At 55.6% G+C, this 18,713-nt stretch overlaps 1 protein-coding gene across 2 annotated transcripts in view; it reads right to left on the bottom strand.

The window, feature by feature from the left end:
• Positions 1–18,713, bottom strand: part of LOC138468214 (xanthine dehydrogenase/oxidase-like) — a 1,072,878-nt gene that overhangs the window by 317,802 nt on the left and 736,363 nt on the right. For both annotated transcript variants that reach the window (XM_069608673.1, XM_069608674.1), the window contains exon 20: positions 537–633. In XM_069608673.1, the coding sequence (XP_069464774.1) occupies positions 537–633 (97 nt within the window). The remainder of the gene's footprint in view (positions 1–536; positions 634–18,713) is intronic.

Raw genomic sequence — 18,713 nt, 5'->3', positions numbered from 1 at the left:
ATTAGATGGCGAGGGGATAGCAAGATGGAGATGGGCACTCACGCATGGCAATTGGGCCCTGAATGGAGGAAGGGTTGGAGTTGATGCGTGCGAAAGAGAGGGTGGTATCTCAAATCGTGACATGGACAGCCCATCTGTTGTTGGCTTGAAGGTGTCACACATGACACGTGGGCACTTGCCAGCTAATCATTTTACATAATGATGACAGCGCAGGTTCAAAGTTCACTTGAACATAAATCTTATATTTTGGATTTTTTATGTTTTTTGTCACATGGTGCACAATTACGCAGTGGTGCAAGTAGCAATTATGGGTGCATATTTTTAAATACAGCCTTTCGTGCCTTTTTGGCTAATGCAAATTTTGAATTATTGACATCATCATCTTCAAATTTGTGTTAGTTGCTCACTCTTACAACACACCCTTGGGCTTTGTACTACTTGCATAGGCTTATGACATAATGTGTAACAAGCTTGTAGATATATGGGCATTTTACAAATGAAGAAAGGTGTACAAACGTTTAAAAGGAAATACCCACCTTCAATGATGTGATCAGACTCTAGAAATCCCTGCTCAAGGTTTCCATTTTCTATTTTTAGGGTAGGCTCATAAAATGACTCTGCATCTATGGCTTCCTGCAAATCAAAAGAGATTTCTGGAATTAATAATACAAACAAAATGTACATTTATTTATTTGAATTTTTAAGTAGGGCGCTACATGCCCAAAGGCCTCAGAGTGCAGCAGGCGAGAGGAAAGAAAAGCAACAAAAGTTCAGGGAAATCAGTCAACAGGAAGAGGTTAATCATTCAGATTAAAAAGAAGAGTTTTTATTCTTTTCTTAAAAGTTATTAAAGAGTGAGATTCTTTAATGGCAGGTGGAAGGGCATTCCATTCACGCAGAGCATGAAAGTCAAAGGTTGTTTCTACACATTTTTTTAGACGAAAGTACAGTTGAGTTAGCGGAGAGATATCAGAGGAACACAACTCATGGCGATGGAGTTTTAATGATAGTCTCCTTGAAAGATAAAGAGGTGCTCGCTTATTTTGGAATTTAAAGGCAAGGGACAATATTTTATGCCTTATTCTTTGCCTAAGTTTAACATCTGTACTGCGTTATGTCACCAAAACATCTGTACTGCGTTATGTTACCGTTATGCAACAAAATACAGCTAAAGACGCTACCACTGACCCACAAAGCTCTAAATAACGCTGCCCCTAGTTACCTTATAGATAAACTTCACAGAAGAATCTCTCTTAGACCAACTAAAGCTGCCAATGTCAACTGCCTGGCTATACCCAGATACAGGCTTACTACAATTGGTGGTAATAGCTTCCCAGTGAAGGCTGCTAAATTACGGAACCTACTGCCTCAAGACCTGAGAGCTGACCAACCTTACCTACACTTCAGAAAAAATGCTATTAAACATCTTATCTCTACTGACCCCTAGTCTCCCACCCTTTAGGCTGCTTCTGCAGCGGGATCAACCTATCCCTACTCACCCAATATTCTCATCTAACTCTGTGTCACTGCTCTTAAGTTTATGTGTAATCCAATATATTTTGAGACTCAGTGCTATACTCAGTGTAACACGTTGTAACTTGTATATTTGTACATTGTATATTTTTGTAACCACATATGCCTTTATATTGTATATTTTGTATATTGTGTAACCATGTAAGCCTTGCATTTTCATATTGCTGCGCCCTGTTACCTACGGGTCTGGTGCGCATACAAAAGTGCATAAACAAACAAACAAATTGGAAACATTACCATGCACAGTACACACACATGTCTGCAGTAGGCACAATAACCACAATAATTGAAATGCCGCCCCAAGATAGTGACCAGTGAACTACAGCAAAAATTGGACAGAAATCTCTACAGTAGGTAGAACACCCACTGAGCTATCTAACTAGACATCTCAACTTTAGCAGTCTCTGTTTGACTAAAACAGCACAGACTCATGAAGTCAAGGTCATGCGCCTCCAGCCGTCATCTACCAACCGTAGAATGCAGCAAAGAAGACATGCATTGAAGACATCAGGTAACATTATGTATGTGCTGTATGCAAAAGGTTTTATACAGCACACACCTAGGATTGAAGCAACAGAGAGCTGTACCACTGGGGGATAGTGTAGTAGGGTGAAATTAGATGGATGCATTTTGAAGGATAGACTATTATGGGGAAATGCCGAGAGGTGATATAGCGGGATTCAGGCAAAGCTATACTACTGAACATGTAGCAATATCGAGCATATAATCTGCAAATAATTCATGGTTTATGCAGCGATTGTCAATGATATGAGGAACCCTTCTAAAGTATTTCCCTATTCTGTGTAATGAACTCTTTTCTCATCACATACTCATCATCACAGACAACAACTAATCAGAAATGCCTGTATGTGTCATAGCAGGTGTGAAGCTCATGGCATCTCTTGTGTATAGGAGAGTTGACACTGAATCTTTCCTGCACATTCAACGTTATTTACTCTTTCCAATAGTGCCTGTACTTTGTGTCCTTGAAACAGCCCTTGTATCTTGCAGAGTACTATGTGTGCTTAGCACTGTGCCTCTAATGTTTGCACTTCCTTGAATATAAGCAGTCGGGCAGGGGGCAACCGCATGCAGTATCAGCCCACACACATAAGATGAGTCGTTATACTGGATCCTGCCTGTCTTCTTCATTGTGTCATACCAAACATTCGTCCCTTCCGAATGGTATACATCTATGACATTAGCATGTATATTTTCTTCTCTTTGAATTTCTCTTCTGTGTCTGGTCATGAGGTTACCTCTAATTGCTGTTACATTCACTACTTTTGTTACATTATTCCCCCTACTTTCACCCCCTAGATTCATTAGTTTCATAATAGAATAAGAAAGGAGAAGTGAGAAAACCAAACACCATACCCCTATGTACAATTTCTTCATTCCTTCACTACTTTTCTTTTGTGCCTCAGGCATTTGTGCTCACCACTCTGTCCCTGTTTGCCCAAGCAGGTGCTCTGAGTCCATACATGTTTTCATAATCTCTACTCTACTCCACTTTGCTGGATGGTGCTGTCACTGTGTTTGCTTCTTGCTGAGGTTCCGGTGTTGTGCTGGTATCCATTGGACTCTTTCATCAGGGTGGAACTCTAATGGTTGTGATGACTCTTGAGTTTGGGTGTGGCCTGTTGGTGTAATTTGGGGGTTACCTATTGGCATATACACTTTGCACGTGTTGACAGGTCCCCAAGGTGCACATTAAATTCCTCCCTCATGACCTATGTGCTCTTGTGAGCATTTGTTGCTGTTTGCATTGGGGCAACCATGGTATGCATCCTTCGATACGTCACCACCTCATGCAGTGACAGGAGGTGGTCCTTGCTTGGCTGGTTGAGCAAACTGAACAGTGCTATGGGCAGGCAATATAGCAAGCTTGATTTAGCCACTTACAAATCTTATCCAGCTTGTTCTTTAGAAAACAATTTACAGGCCGATTCATGGAATAATTAGCGCGGCGCAAGTGGGCAAAAACGTGCGAATCGCAGTGGAATAGCGAAAATCGCAGTGCAAGTGCGAAAATCGCACGAAAAGCAGCGCACGTCGATTCATGGAAGGCCGTGCGCGAGAAAACCAGCGGATGTGCAATAAAAAAGTGCGCGGCGCACGTTGGCGCACAGGCCATCTAACAGCGTGCGCCAGGTCACAGCGAAAATCGCACAGGCCACAGCGAAATTCGCACATAGCGCGGCGCACGCAACAAAAGTAGGCGGAACACGGGCGTAACACTCGGAATGGGGAACAACTTGCCAAAACGTGGGCGTCACGGGGGAAGTACAGGGCACAAGTGCGCGGAACGCCCACACGCTCGCCTACAACACGTATTCATGGAATAGAATCGGGGAAAAAAGCGCACGCTCAAACCAGCGCACAGGCACAAACACGACCGCCACAAGAAAGCAGGCGGTAGCGTCTCTGCGGCTGTAAGAAATGTGCGCCAAAAGGTGCGCCAACAAATAGCACCTATATACTGCCATGATGAATGTCCCATACTGTGGCCCTCCAGGAAAAATGACGTGCAAAGGGGTACCCACAAACACGGACACCCGCTGACAAAAAATACGTGTGCGTGTATACCGGGGTGCGCGGGAAGTCTCACACGCGATTTCAGCAGGGTACGTGCATCACAGGGGTTCGCGTGAAGTTATTCACGCGATCGGGCCTGGGGGAGCGGGCTACGTGTATTTCAGGGGTTCGCGTGAAGTTTCTCACGCGATCGGGCCTGGGGGAGCGTGCTACGTGTATTTCAGGGGTTTGCGTGAAGTTTCACACGCGATCGGGCCTGGGGGAGCGGGCTACGTGTATTACAGGGGTTCGCGGGAAGTTCCTCACGCGATCGGGCCTGGGGGAGCGTGCTACGTGTATTTCAGGGGTTCGCGTGAAGTTTCACACGCGATCGGGCCTGGGGGAGCGGGCTACGTGTATTACAGGGGTTCACGGAAAGTTCCTCACGCGATCGGGCCTGGGGGAGCGGGCTACGTGTATTCCAGGGGTGCGTGAGAAGTTCCACACGCGAATAGCCTGTGCGCGTGTTTTTCAGGGGTGCGCGGGAAGTTCCACACGCGAATAGCCTGGGCGCCTGTATTTGAGGGGTGCGCGGGAAGTTCCACACGCGAATAGCCTGGGCGCGTGTATTTGAGGGGTGCGCGGGAAGTTCCACACGCGAATAGCCTGGGCGCGTGTATTTCAGGGGTGCGCGGGAAGTTCCACACGCGAATAGCCTGGGCGCGTGTATTTCAGGGGTGCGCGGGAAGTTCCACACGCGAATAGCCTGGGCGCGTGTATTTCAGGGGTGCGCGGGAAGTTCCACACGCGAATAGCCTGGGCGCCTGTATTTCAGGGGTGCGCGGGAAGTTCCACACGCGAATAGCCTGGGCGCCTGTATTTCAGGTGTGCGCGGGAAGTTCCACACGCGAATAGCCTGGGCGCGTGTATTTCAGGGGTGCGCGGGAAGTTCCACACGCGAATAGCCTGGGCGCGTGTATTTCAGGGGTGCGCGGGAAGTTCCACACGCGAATAGCCTGGGCGCGTGTACTTCAGGGGTGCGTGGGAAGTTTTACACGCGAATAGCCTGTGCGCGTGTATTTCAGGGGTGAGCGGGAAGTTCCACACGCGAATAGCCTGTGCGCGTGTATTTCAGGGGTGCGCGGGAAGTTTTACACGCGATTTCTGCACGGTACGTGTATTTCAGGGGTGCCGGGGAGTCCCACATGTGATTTGACAGTGTGGGTCCTCCCAGGTGTACCCTGTACACCCTCCACGGCCCCTGCAGGCAGCCCACACCACAGGGGACTACCCTGCATCCCTGGTCATGTCCCGCAGGCAGCCCACCCAACATGGGCATGCCCCCCAGCAAAGGCACATGTCTCCTTGAACTAATGAACACCAACTCATGTCGCCCACCACCCCCACCCCCCAGCACTGTGGGGCACCTGCCAGCAGGCCCCCACCCATGTCCAACTCATGTCTACCACCACCCCCACCCCCCCAGCCACCAGGGGCACCCTCCACCAGGCCCCCACTCATGTCACCCACCACCCCCACACCCCAGCCACCAGGGTCACCCTCCACCAGGCCCCCACTCATGTCTCCCACCACCCCCACCCCCCAGCCACCAGGGTCACCCTCCACCAGGCCCCCACTCATGTCTACCACCACCCCCACCCCCCAGCCACCAGGGGCACCCTCCACCAGGCCCCCACCCATGTCTCCCACCACCCCCACACCCCAGCAGTGCAGGGGCACCCTCCACCAGGCCCCCACCCATGTCTCCCACCACCCCCACACCCCAGCAGTGCAGGGGCAGCCTCCACCAGGCCCCCACTTATGTCTACCACCACCCCCACCCCCCCAGCCACCAGGGGCACCCTCCACCAGGCCCCCACTCATGTCTCCCACCACCCCCACCCCCCAGCCACCAGGGTCACCCTCCACCAGGCCCCCACTCATGTCTCCCACCACCCCCACACCCCAGCCACCAGGGTCACCCTCCACCAGGCCCCCACTCATGTCTCCCACCACCCCCACACCCCAGCAGTGCAGGGGCAGCCTCCACCAGGCCCCCACTCATGTCTCCCACCACCCCCACACCCCAGCCACCAGGGTCACCCTCCACCAGGCCCCCACTCATGTCTCCCACCACCCCCACACCCCAGCAGTGCAGGGGCAGCCTCCACCAGGCCCCCACTCATGTCTCCCACCACCCCCACACCCCAGCAGTGCAGGGGCACCCTCCACCAGGCCCCCACTCATGTCTACCACCACCCCCACACCCCAGCAGTGCAGGGGCACCCTCCACCAGGCCCCCACTCATGTCACCCACCACCCCCACTCCCCAGCCACCAGGGTCACCCTCCACCAGGCCCCCACTCATGTCTCCCACCACCCCCACCCCCCAGCCACCAGGGTCACCCTCCACCAGGCCCCCACTCATGTCTACCACCACCCCCACCCCCCAGCCACCAGGGGCACCCTCCACCAGGCCTCCACTCATGTCTCCCACCACCCCCACACCCCAGCAGTGCAGGGGCAGCCTCCACCAGGCCCCCACTCATGTCACCCACCACCCCCACCCCCCAGCCACCAGGGTCACCCTCCACCAGGCCCCCACTCATGTCTCCCACCACCCCCACCCCCCAGCCACCAGGGTCACCCTCCACCAGGCCCCCACTCATGTCTCCCACCACCCCCACCCCCCAGCCACCAGGGGCACCCTCCACCAGGCCCCCACCCATGTCTCCCACCACCCCCACACCCCAGCAGTGCAGGGGCACCCTCCACCAGGCCCCCACCCATGTCTCCCACCACCCCCACACCCCAGCAGTGCAGGGGCAGCCTCCACCAGGCCCCCACTCATGTCTCCCACCACCCCCACACCCCAGCAGTGCAGGGGCAGCCTCCACCAGGCCCCCACTCATGTCTCCCACCACCCCCACACCCCAGCCACCAGGGTCACCCTCCACCAGGCCCCCACTCATGTCTACCACCACCCCCACCCCCCAGCCACCAGGGGCACCCTCCACCAGGCCTCCACTCATGTCTCCCACCACCCCCACACCCCAGCAGTGCAGGGGCAGCCTCCACCAGGCCCCCACTCATGTCACCCACCACCCCCACCCCCCAGCCACCAGGGTCACCCTCCACCAGGCCCCCACTCATGTCTCCCACCACCCCCACCCCCCAGCCACCAGGGTCACCCTCCACCAGGCCCCCACTCATGTCTCCCACCACCCCCACACCCCAGCAGTGCAGGGCCAGCCTCCACCAGGCCCCCACTCATGTCTCCCACCACCCCCACACCCCAGCCACCAGGGTCACCCTCCACCAGGCCCCCACTCATGTCTCCCACCACCCCCACACCCCAGCAGTGCAGGGGCACCCTCCACCAGGCCCCCACTCATGTCTACCACCACCCCCACACCCCAGCAGTGCAGGGGCACCCTCCACCAGGCCCCCACTCATGTCTACCACCACCCCCACCCCCCCAGCCACCAGGGGCACCCTCCACCAGGCTCCCACCCATGTCTCCCACCACCCCCACCCCCCAGCAGTGCAGGGTCACCCTCCACCAGGCCCCCACTCATGTCTACCACCACCCCCACACCCCCAGCCACCAGGGGCACCCTCCACCAGGCCCCCACCCATGTCTCCCACCACCCCCACCCCCCAGCAGTGCAGGGTCACCCTCCACCAGGCCCCCACTCATGTCTACCACCACCCCCACACCCCCAGCCACCAGGGGCACCCTCCACCAGGCCCCCACCCATGTCTCCCACCACCCCCACCCCCCAGCAGTGCAGGGTCACCCTCCACCAGGCCCCCACTCATGTCTACCACCACCCCCACACCCCCAGCCACCAGGGGCACCCTCCACCAGGCCCCCATCCATGTCTCCCACCACCCCCACCCCCCAGCAGTGCAGGGTCACCCTCCACCAGGCACCCACACATGTCCCCCTGCCCCCAGGTCCTGACGATACTCAATCATGGCAGTAATGGGCAGCATACCCAGCACAAACACCCAGGCAAGGATTGCATCCACCCACATAGTGAATGCAATTACATGATACAACCCCAATGGCAAGTCTGTAAATGAACACATGTCCGTCACACACACATACACAATGGGTGCAAGTGAATGTCAAAACCCATATCATGACATGTATGAAACCAATGAGAAAATACCACAAGTGAAAGTTAAAAAAACATGTATTAAAGATGAAAAATAAGTAAACAAATAAAACATACAACAATGGGGATAACAAAATAAATGGTCCATGTCGGAGAACAAATGTAAAAATAAAAAAAACAAAGTAATCCAAAAACAAATGTTGTCCAAAGCAAAATCATGTGGAAGTAAAATAAAGAAAAACCATTTCCTCATGGTGAACACAATAATTAATAAAAAAAATGTTTCTTCAAAAAGCAAACTATATACACGAAAATTCCAGGGTCCATGAGCCCAACACCATAAATGAAACCTACTACTACCTAATGAAAATAATATATACAAAAAAGTGGCCATTGTCCGAGCGGTCCAAAAAAACAAAAATCAATAAAGGAAACCTAACACTAACTAACTAAATAACTATATACAAAGGCAGCGGGCAAGTCCTGCGGCTCACTCGGTGATGTTGCTGGCCAGGGCATCATCGAACTCCATGTCGATGTCCTGGAGGCGGGACTCTGTCCTGGCCCCGAGGTCTCGCAGGGATAACCCCATGTCCAGCTCAAACTCCCTGCGAGCTTCCTCGAGGCACTCAGCCCGCCTCAACGCCCGACGCATGGAGAACTCCGCCCTGACCATGGTGAGCCGCTCCTCTTCCGGCCGCTGCCGCTCCGCACCTATCCGCTGGACCAACTGCTCCCACACGGAAGACACCACCATCCCAGGGTTGCCCTGCCCTCCGGCCGATGCCTGCCCCTCTGATCTTGAAGGCCCCGAGCCATGATGCCTCCCACGTCGAGCCTGCTGCTGCCTCCTACGCCACTGCCTCTGCCAGCACGACGGCATCCAGGCTGATGGAAACCACCGACGCCGTCGTGCACGTGCCCTGCCTGATGATGCTGTCACATCTTCCATCTGCTGGGGTCCAGTTGCTGTGTTGTCCACCCCTGCTGGACCTCCGACTCCCAACTGTGGCAGGGATGGGATCCCCACCGAGCTGGCTGCATTGGTCGGGGCAGGTCCACAGGGGGCCCTGGTGGCATCTGGGCCGGAAGACGACAAGGAGAACGACTGGTGTATAGCCTGCACAGAGGAGGAGAGGGCCGCCAGATTGGACAACACATGCAGGAAACCCCCGAACATGGCCGATCCCAATTGGGCCACGTCGGCACGGTGCACTTCGTGATGACGTGCGTCCTCCCCCGGGAAGCACGCACGGCATCACGAATCACAGCCGTGTGCATCGCGACCCCAATCAGGACCTTCTCCACACGGCCAGGGGTTCCCACGTCCGCAGGTGGAGGGGAGTCAGGTGACATGGACATCCCCTCTACCTGCGGACGGGCCTGGGACGGGGCATCCCTGCTGGTGCATGGTGGTGCACTCACAGGGTCAGGGACAGCGACATGCACAGGCCCCTCCACGGTGACCTGTGCTGCCTCCTGCCCCTGGCCCTGGACTGCACCACTTGCACCAGCAGGGATGCCCCCACCAGGCCCCATGTGTGCCCCAGTGGCGGCCTCCTCCTCCTCTGTGCAAACCACCAACCTGGATGGCTCCTCACCGTCTCCCACCGTAGCAGGCCCCTGTGGGGGCTCACCCACCCCTTCCGCTGCAGCCGTGGGGGCATCCCCGCCGCCTTGCTCCACAGCGCCGTCTCCGCCCTCTTCTTCACTAGCCGCTGCGTAGAGGGAGACAAAGAACACAAGCATCAGGGCACTGTACAATGGTCCCCTAGACAGGAAGCAATAGCAGATGAGCACCACTGTCAAAGTACACTTCCATCATGTCCCTCCACAACACATGGGTCAGTCCAGGCAAAACACACACAGTAACAGGCATGGTGCATGCCATGGACATTTCCATGCATGTCCAATGGACTCTTGAAACATTCAATGATATGTAACTCACATGCATCATGGCTCATGCCTATCACATGCACACACTTCACCTCAGTCACATCCATCTGGGCCCAAACACACCAAACACAGCGGATACAAGGGTAATTTGCCTGCTTCACTGAATCTGTGCATTGTCACACACATGTGTCATGCATCCATGGCATGCACAAGTCACAGACACGCAGGTCAGGCACACAGACATGGCTACCATATATGTACCTGGCATCAGCACCCATCCCTCACCCCCACCCATGTCCAGGTACAGAGACTGGCATGCTCTCATGTTCAAAATCTGCATAGGGCTCCCCAAGCGGCATTTGAACACATGCAACAACCATGTGGGTCACACATCACTGGTCGCACATGCATTACCATGATGTCCCTGCACACATACATGCATACATGGCCTATGGCACACATACAGGCAAGTATCATAGAACCAGCACACCGCAACATGCCCTGTCTCACACAGTAATGCTTGGACACTTACCGCTCAACTCCAGACGGGCCTCCCTCTCAAGGATCTGGGCGTGGAGCGCTGGGCGTACGCGTTCCAGGACCCTCATCTGGATGGAACTCATGCGGCCCCGGCCCCCCTCCACGAGGCGCCGGGCCTTCACAAGGGTCCTGGACCTCAAGTCCTCCCAGCGCTTCTTGATCTTCAGGACGTTGCGGGTTGCCACCCCCTCCACGTTGATGGCAACCACACAGTCGGCCCAGATCCTCTCCCGTCCTTCCTTGCTGGCGCGGGACGATCCAAAGAGGGCATCATACTGCCCCAGGACATGCTCCACCAGGACACCAACTTCGGTGTCAGTGAAGCTGGTGCCCCTCTGCCCCTCTGGCCTGGGGTTGCCACTGGTGCCAGATGTGGAAGTGCCCGACATGGCAACCCCAGAGGCAGGTGTGGGTGGGCAACTGGGTCCTGGGGCTGGGCTGTGGAGCGATGTAATCCCAGTCGGGAGTCTTCAGTTCCAGCAGGGGTGGACACAGCAACTGGACCCCTGCAGATGGCTGATGTGCAGGCACCAAATGGCAGGGCACGGTGGCAGCAGGCAGGCAGGCAGGCAGGCAGGCAGCAGCAGATGGCACGTGGGAGGCTGCTCGGGGCACTGGGGGGCAGTAACGGAGTGATTTGGCACGTGAAAATCCTGCACGTCAGCGTGAAATCCGAGGAAAGGCCCTTAGCGCGTAAGCGCGTCAGCACGCATACGTGATTCTATTGGACCAGAGTCCCTCAGCGCGTAAGCGCGTCTGTGACGTGACCCGCACGGGTGTTCCCCACTCAGCACGTGATGACGGAGCACACGTGGAAATACTGCACGTCAGAGTGTCATCGCGTGTAATTGGACAAAAGTGCGCGTACACGCGATTGGCCTATGTACGTGTATTTCAGGGGTGCGCGGGCACTTACACACGCAAGTACGTCAGCGAACCTGTATCCCGTGGTGCGTGTGAATTTCCACACGCTATTGGACTGGGAACTGGATTCCAGGGGTGCGCGGGTCACACGCTCGCCTAGAACACGCGCAAAGCATAAATTTGCGCACTTTAACAATAACAAGCTCAGACGCCAGGATGAACATACCGTTCCTAGCAGCAGTGGCAGTGGGCTACCAAAGGAGGAGGAGGAGGATAGTCAGGGCCAGAATATTCACACCCAGAACCAGCCTTTTCGGGATGCCTGATGACCAGGTGTATGGGAGGTACAGGTTTCCACCACACATTATACTGGACCTGGTGAGTGAGTGGGAGGATGACCTCACATCACCCACCCTGTGCTCCCAAGCACTCAGCCCCCTGGAGAAGGTCCTCAATGTACTGCACTTCTTAGCCACTGGATCATTTCAGCGGACAAGTGCCATAGTGGGTGGGGTGTCACAGGCCACCCAGTCACGCTGCCTACACCAGGTCTTGAACATCATCACTGCACTCCCATCAGTCCGCAGGCACATATACCTGCCCAGAACACCTGCAGAAAGGCATGCTGCCGCCCTGGATTTTTACGGTGTGGCACGATTCCCCAAAGTGCTAGGTGCCATCGACTGCACCCATGTGGCTCTACGTCCCCCCAGGGCATCTGAGCACATCTATAGGAACCGCAAGCACTGGCATTCCATTAACGTGCAGGTAGCATGTAATGCCAAGGGAATCATCACCTCAGTATATGCCAACTATCCCGGCTCCACCCACGACAGCTTCATTTACCGAATGTCCACCCTAAACCGGGACCTAGAAGCTGGGCGGCATGGCGATACATGGCTGCTTGGTGAGTATGTATGCCACTGCACATGCATGCATGTTGGATACTGAGCAAGGTCACAACCCCACCAATGATACCAATCACCACCTCCACAGGGGACAGTGCCTACCCTCTCAGCCCCCACATGATGACGCCAATTCGGAACCCCACCACGCCACCCGAGGTAAGATATAACCCAGCCCACATTACGACCCGGGGCATAGTGGAGCGCACATCGGAGTGCTAAAGTCACGCTTTCGCTCCCTTGGCCGTTCTGGCGGGCAGCTGTTATACGCTCCCCCAGTAGTGTGCAGGATCATAGTGGCAGCATGTGTCCTGCACAACGTTGCAGCACGCCGGGGCCTGGCCGTGGACATGGTGGTGGCCCCACATCCCCAACCACATGCACAGCCGCTGCGCATGGGAGGGGAAAGGGCACGGGGGGAGGCAGCCCGTACACAGCTAGTGGCTAATTACTTCACATAGAAATCACACCCCTGTGGAGTGCACACTGCCCTGGCACATTCCATCTGACAATCAATGATGACTCAACCTGACACTGATCCTGAATGTCTGGAGAATGAACCGTGAATACCATATCAGCCTGAGATTGTTCACCTGGAAGTGTCACAATGTGTGCATCCCTACCCACACAGACACCACCAATGCAGTTTTGTGAAGTTACACATTCAAGCAGCTGAAATGAATACCCACTTGCAAAATGCAACAAGAGGACAGTGCCATGTCAGCCAACCCAACCCCAGCACCGCCACACGACACACCGTGCCATGTCATGCTAATTGCAGGTAAACAAAGTAATGCCCACAACATGACACTAGTGTCACTATGTACAGTGTCCCTATTAGAAACCTGCAACACCTGAAATGCTCACAGTAATGCCGGACCAACAACATACTTGAGCACGTACTACCATTAATATGACATCACAAATGTTACATATTAGTAGTCTCACCACCTGGAAATGCCTGCACTCCCACCACTACCAACTGTGCAGTGTTGGCGCCATGTAGAGTTGTAGGTGCACTGCTGCCAACATGGACCCCATCTCCAGACTAGAGGTCCTTGTGTAGACATGAGGAAGGGACCTGCAAATTGGGAGGTAGACACAGAAGAAGAGTTACACATCAATGCAACATGCAGTGTACAACACAACAGCAATATGCACTAGGAATGTATACACAGTATTGACTACAGACTGCCCACACAGCTCATGGGAGTCCAACGTCACTGTGTAATTCACTGTCACTTGGGCACACCCTTTGCAAGCCCATGGAAACGGGAAGCAGGAGGGGTGTGTGTGACTCAAACCCAAGCATCTGAACCAAATACATTACAAGCCTGCATGTGCCCAGCCACAATGCAGCGTATGCCCACAGGAACCACGGAAGCCAACAAATCGTCCCAAAAAAATTGGGAATAAAAGAAATCAAAATAAAAATTAAAATAAGAAACAATCAAAAATGGCCATTGATGGGCCCGGGGGGGTTGGGGAGGCCACCCAGGTGGTCCGAGGACAGGATGCACACCAGAACCCACCTGCGTGGATCCTGGGAAGATAAAACACCTCCATGGGCTCATGGCCCACACGGCTACCCTATTGTGGGAGTATCACTGCTGTCGCTATTATCACCCTGTGCAGCTGCATCCGGAGGTGGTTGCACTATGGGAGGCAGCCCACGCAAGGCCCTAGTCTGCTCCTCCATGGCTGCAAGCATGCGGGTGTGGTAGGTCTGGTTCTGGAGGATGAGTGTGCGGAGGTCCCCATGCAACAACTCACGGGATGCCCGGACCTCCGCCCTCGTTGCCTGCATCTCAGCTGAGAGCGTACGGGTGAGACGCTCCAGCTGCTGTTCTGTCCTTTGGTGTGTTGAAGCCTCAAGCTCAACAAGAGTCGTCCTGAGGTGAAGGAGCTCCTGCCTCAGGGCTTCCCTGTGGCCCTGGGACTCAATGGAGATGGCCTCCTGCAGAGTCGCCAGTGCCGCCCGCCTGTCCCTGTTGGACCCCAACATGTCCTCCCTGTGTGACTGGCAGATGGAGTCGGTTGCCTGCTCTAGTCGCTCCATCAGCCTTTCTGGGGGGACAATGGAAGTGGCCACCCTATCCATGGCCTGAGCCATCATCTCGGATGATGCAGCCTGTTGGATTGCCATACCGTAAATGGATTGCTCCCATGCGGTATTGCCGGGTGGCGTACGGCCACCACGTCGGCGGGCACCACACCTGTCTGGGGCAAGGCATACTGCGCCTTGCTGTGCCGGCACTGCCTGAGGCTGCAGGACTGCATTCCCCCTCTGATCTGCTGGCCCAGGAACAGGATCAGATGTCGCGGAGTGTGACCCTGCATCCGTAACCACCGAAGGCGTAGCTGCCAACACTGACATCCCCATGGAGGGTTCTGACCCTGGTGCAGGTGGGTGAGACAGAACAGAATCCCTCCCTGGAACACTCACCTGCGACGGCACGTAGGTCTCATCCGAATCAACACCTGAGTACAGCTCGGGGGAGGTGCAGCCAGAGACACCCCTTGAGAGCACGACCTGCAGCACTTGTGGGTTCTCCCCCACCACCACACCACGTCCCTCACTGGTGGTTGGTCGGCCCTCGGACCCCTCCTGGGTCTGCACCATCTCCACAACCCCAGCAGTATCAGGTGCGTCTTCCCCTGCAAAGACATGAAAACAAAGAAATGGAAACAGGCATTAGCACCATGGCACACAATGAGGGCTGAGAAGCAAGAGAACCAGTACTTGATTGACACATGTCCCACATGACTAAAACACTCCCATGCATGCACCCTCACTGCGTATGAAGTGCAGGCAAATGGCACACACTGATGACACCAAGATGGAAGATGAACACATTTTCTGCATGCTGCCTGGCAGTGGCATCACACATTGGCCTGTGATTGCCAGGTGAAACACACATGCCACCACACAGATGGCATGTACCATTGCTATTGAGTGAAGATGGAGAGGAGGGCAGCACCTATTCATTCAGTCCAGTTCCCGCATGTAATCGCTTTTCTAATTCTAACAGGTCAGATTTTTCACCTGGAGCTGCCAGTCTGAAATGGTCCAATTGCACAGGGACATGTGTGTACAAATGATATCCAGGTAACAAAGTCACTCCACTTTACCATAGCCATGTCAGACATGTGACTAGTGGACAGCGACATGCCTAGTAAAAGTGATGGAATGCAAACAAACTGACTGAATGAACAGTGAAAAATAAGCAACTATGTGGTGGCAAGGTGACACTTCAAGGACAACTGGCGTGCAGTTGGGCTAGATGTCTACTGTTGGCAGAAGGGATACTGCTATGGCCAAATGCAGCTGCGCAGGAAGTATTGCATGAAGCACATGGCTGACCCATACGACTCAGGCGCACACACTCTCACCTGGCACACAAACAGAAGCCCTCACACACACACCATGCACATGGATGACACACACATGCATGTGCACTCACCGGACAATGCCTCGTAATCAGCCAGATCTCCCACGCCTTGGATCTGTTCCTCCGTGACGTAGGTCCCAGCGACTGACTCATGTGGAGTGAGTTCCATGTCTACTACTGGAGACCCACCTCCAGTCACTAGAGTTGCGGCATGACTTGAGGCCAGCTTACTCTTTGCCCTGCGCTTTAGGTCATTCCAGCGCTTATAGCAATCATTGGCTGTGCGCCTCACGATTCCAAGGGCACTTACGATGTCCGCAACGGTCTGCCAGTGTGCCTGGCGTTGTGCAGGTGTGGTCTTGGATCCTGCAACAATGACCATCTCGTTGTCATGTCCGGACACATACTCGACAAGTGCATTCAGTTCGTCATCCGTGAAGCTGGGCTTCCTGGATGGGCCGGACTGTGTAGCCGTGTCTGGGGCATCAGCCTGTGCCGGACGAGCACTCTTCCTCTTCCGCTTGGAAGGTGGTGGTGATCCTGAGTGTCCTGCGCTGCTCTGGACACTAGGGGCAGGAGCCCTGGTGGACTCTGTATCAGGAGTGTGGGATTGCACACTCAGCATGGGAGTTGGTGCAGGCATTGGCTCTAGTGTGATGGTGTCAGGGGGAATGTCAGCAGCATGGACTAGGACCGACACTGTCCTGGCTGGGTGTGTGAGGGCTGGGGTGGATGGAGCCGCAGCTGCCCCTGCAGCCTCTCCGCCCTGCCTCCTTGGTGCAGCAGATGACCTTGCTGGCCCAGATGCACGTGGCATGGTGACATCAACGTGCACCAGCGCACGTGTCATAGGCCTGCTGACCTGGAAGTCAGCCATGGAGTCAGCCAGATCTGGTGCCACAATGGGCTGGTCCAACAAGGGCTGAGCATGGATGGTGTCAGCCACATCAGCCTCAACGGGAGGGGGGGGGATTATGGGTGCCCTTGACTGGTCCTCCACACATGGGGGGACAGGCTCACCCTGCAAGTAACGACCACATCCCCTACCGGATACACCACGGCCACCACTTGTGGCTCTTCCACCTTTGCCACCCTTACGGAATCCTCGCCTCCCAGCCATGGCACTGATGTAAATGTGCGTGTGGGAGTGGCTGGAAACTATTGTCCTGGGCAATTGGGGGTCAAAGGGGTTGGGTACCAGATGGTAATTGTACCCTAGTGCTCTTGCAAGGCTGATTGTAATCCCTGGGGAAAGATGACGGGTCACGCTATGCACAGGAGCCCCAAAAAAGGGAGATGACGTGCACGCAACCCCTCCTAGATCACGTGTGCAGAAAGAAAAACCTGCACTACGCTGTGGCACCCAGTAACACAAGAATGAACGTATGCGTGTCACACGCAGCCTAGAATGACCTCTGAAGGGGTAGGCTACACACGGGGCAAGCACAGATGTTAGATACGTGCGTGACTCACCGTCTGCCTGGTAAACGAGCGTGTAAAAGGAGCACGTTTGGTTGGCAACACCCCCGCCAAAAGAAGATTTGTACGCTGTCTGAGGAGACAGGACAACAGTAGAAGGGAACACTGTTTGAGGGAACAGGCCCAGGAAAACCAGTAAAAGCGAAAAAAGAGAAAAAGCTGTCAGAGGTAACAGGGAATACGAACTTGAAACGCCGGGAAGTAAATCGCGTGTGAAACGACAAGAAGTACAGAATTCACCCACTCGCTCTCCACGAAAAGCACGTACAAGGAAAACGTGTTCTACACATACCTTTTATACAGGGCCACACGTCCAGCGTCACTTACGCGGCGTGTACGCGCTAGGGCCATTTCCACCAATTACACGCTTTGTCACTTCTGCGTGTAGGGACATTTCCACCAATCACACGCTTTGTCACTTCTGCGTGTAGGGCCATTTCCACCAATCACACGCGATTACACTCTGACGTGCAGTCTTTCCACGTGTGCTCTGTCATCACGTGCTGTGTGGGAAACACCCGTGCGGGTCACGTCACAGACGCGCTTACGCGCTGAGGGCCTTTCCTCGGTTTTCACGCTGACGTGCAGGATTTTCACGTGCCAAATCACTCCGTACCAAGCTGGCCACGCCTACGCACACGGAATACCACGCTCCTGCCCGGAAGGCCGGACTACTGCCCCCCAGAGCCCCGAGCACGCTCCCACCTGCTGCTGCCTGACTGCCTGCTGCCCCTGCACTGCTGGGGGGTGGGGGTGTTGGGAGACATGGGTGGGGGCCTGGTGGAGGGTGCCCCTGGTGGCGGGGGGTGGGGGTGATAGGGGACATGGGTGGGGGCCTGGTGGAGGGTGCCCCTGGATGCTGGGGGGTGGGGGTGTTGGGAGACATGGGTGGGGGCCTGGTGGAGGGTGCCCCTGGTGGCGGGGGGTGGGGGTGTTGGGAGACATGGGTGGGGGCCTGGTGGAGGGTGCCCCTGGTGGCTGGGGGTGGGGGTGATAGGGGACATGGGTGGGGGCCTGGTGGAGGGTGCCCCTGGTGGCTGGGGGGTGGGGGTGATAGGGGACATAGGTGGGGGCCTGGTGGAGGGTGCCACTGCACTGCTGGGGGGTGGGGGTGATAGGGGACATGGGTGGGGGCCTGGTGGAGGGTGCCCCTGGTGGCGGGGGGGTGGGGGTGGTGGGAGACATGGGTGGGGGCCTGGTGGAGGGTGCCCCTGGTGGCGGGGGGGTGGGGGTGGTGGGAGACATGGGTGGGGGCCTGGTGGAGGGTGCCCCTGGTGGCGGGGGGGTGGGGGTGGTGGGAGACATGGGTGGGGGCCTGGTGGAGGGTGCCCCTGCACTGCTGGGGGGTGGGGGTGATAGGGGACATGGGTGGGGGCCTGGTGGAGGGTGCCCCTGGTGGCGGGGGGGTGGGGGTGATAGGGGACATGGGTGGGGGCCTGGTGGAGGGTGCCCCTGGATGCTGG

Source organism: Ambystoma mexicanum, chromosome 4q (assembly GCF_040938575.1).
Source record: "Ambystoma mexicanum isolate Mex_15411 chromosome 4q, UKY_AmexF1_1, whole genome shotgun sequence".
NCBI lineage: Eukaryota > Metazoa > Chordata > Amphibia > Caudata > Ambystomatidae > Ambystoma > Ambystoma mexicanum.
This window is presented reverse-complemented; position numbering and strand designations above follow the sequence as displayed.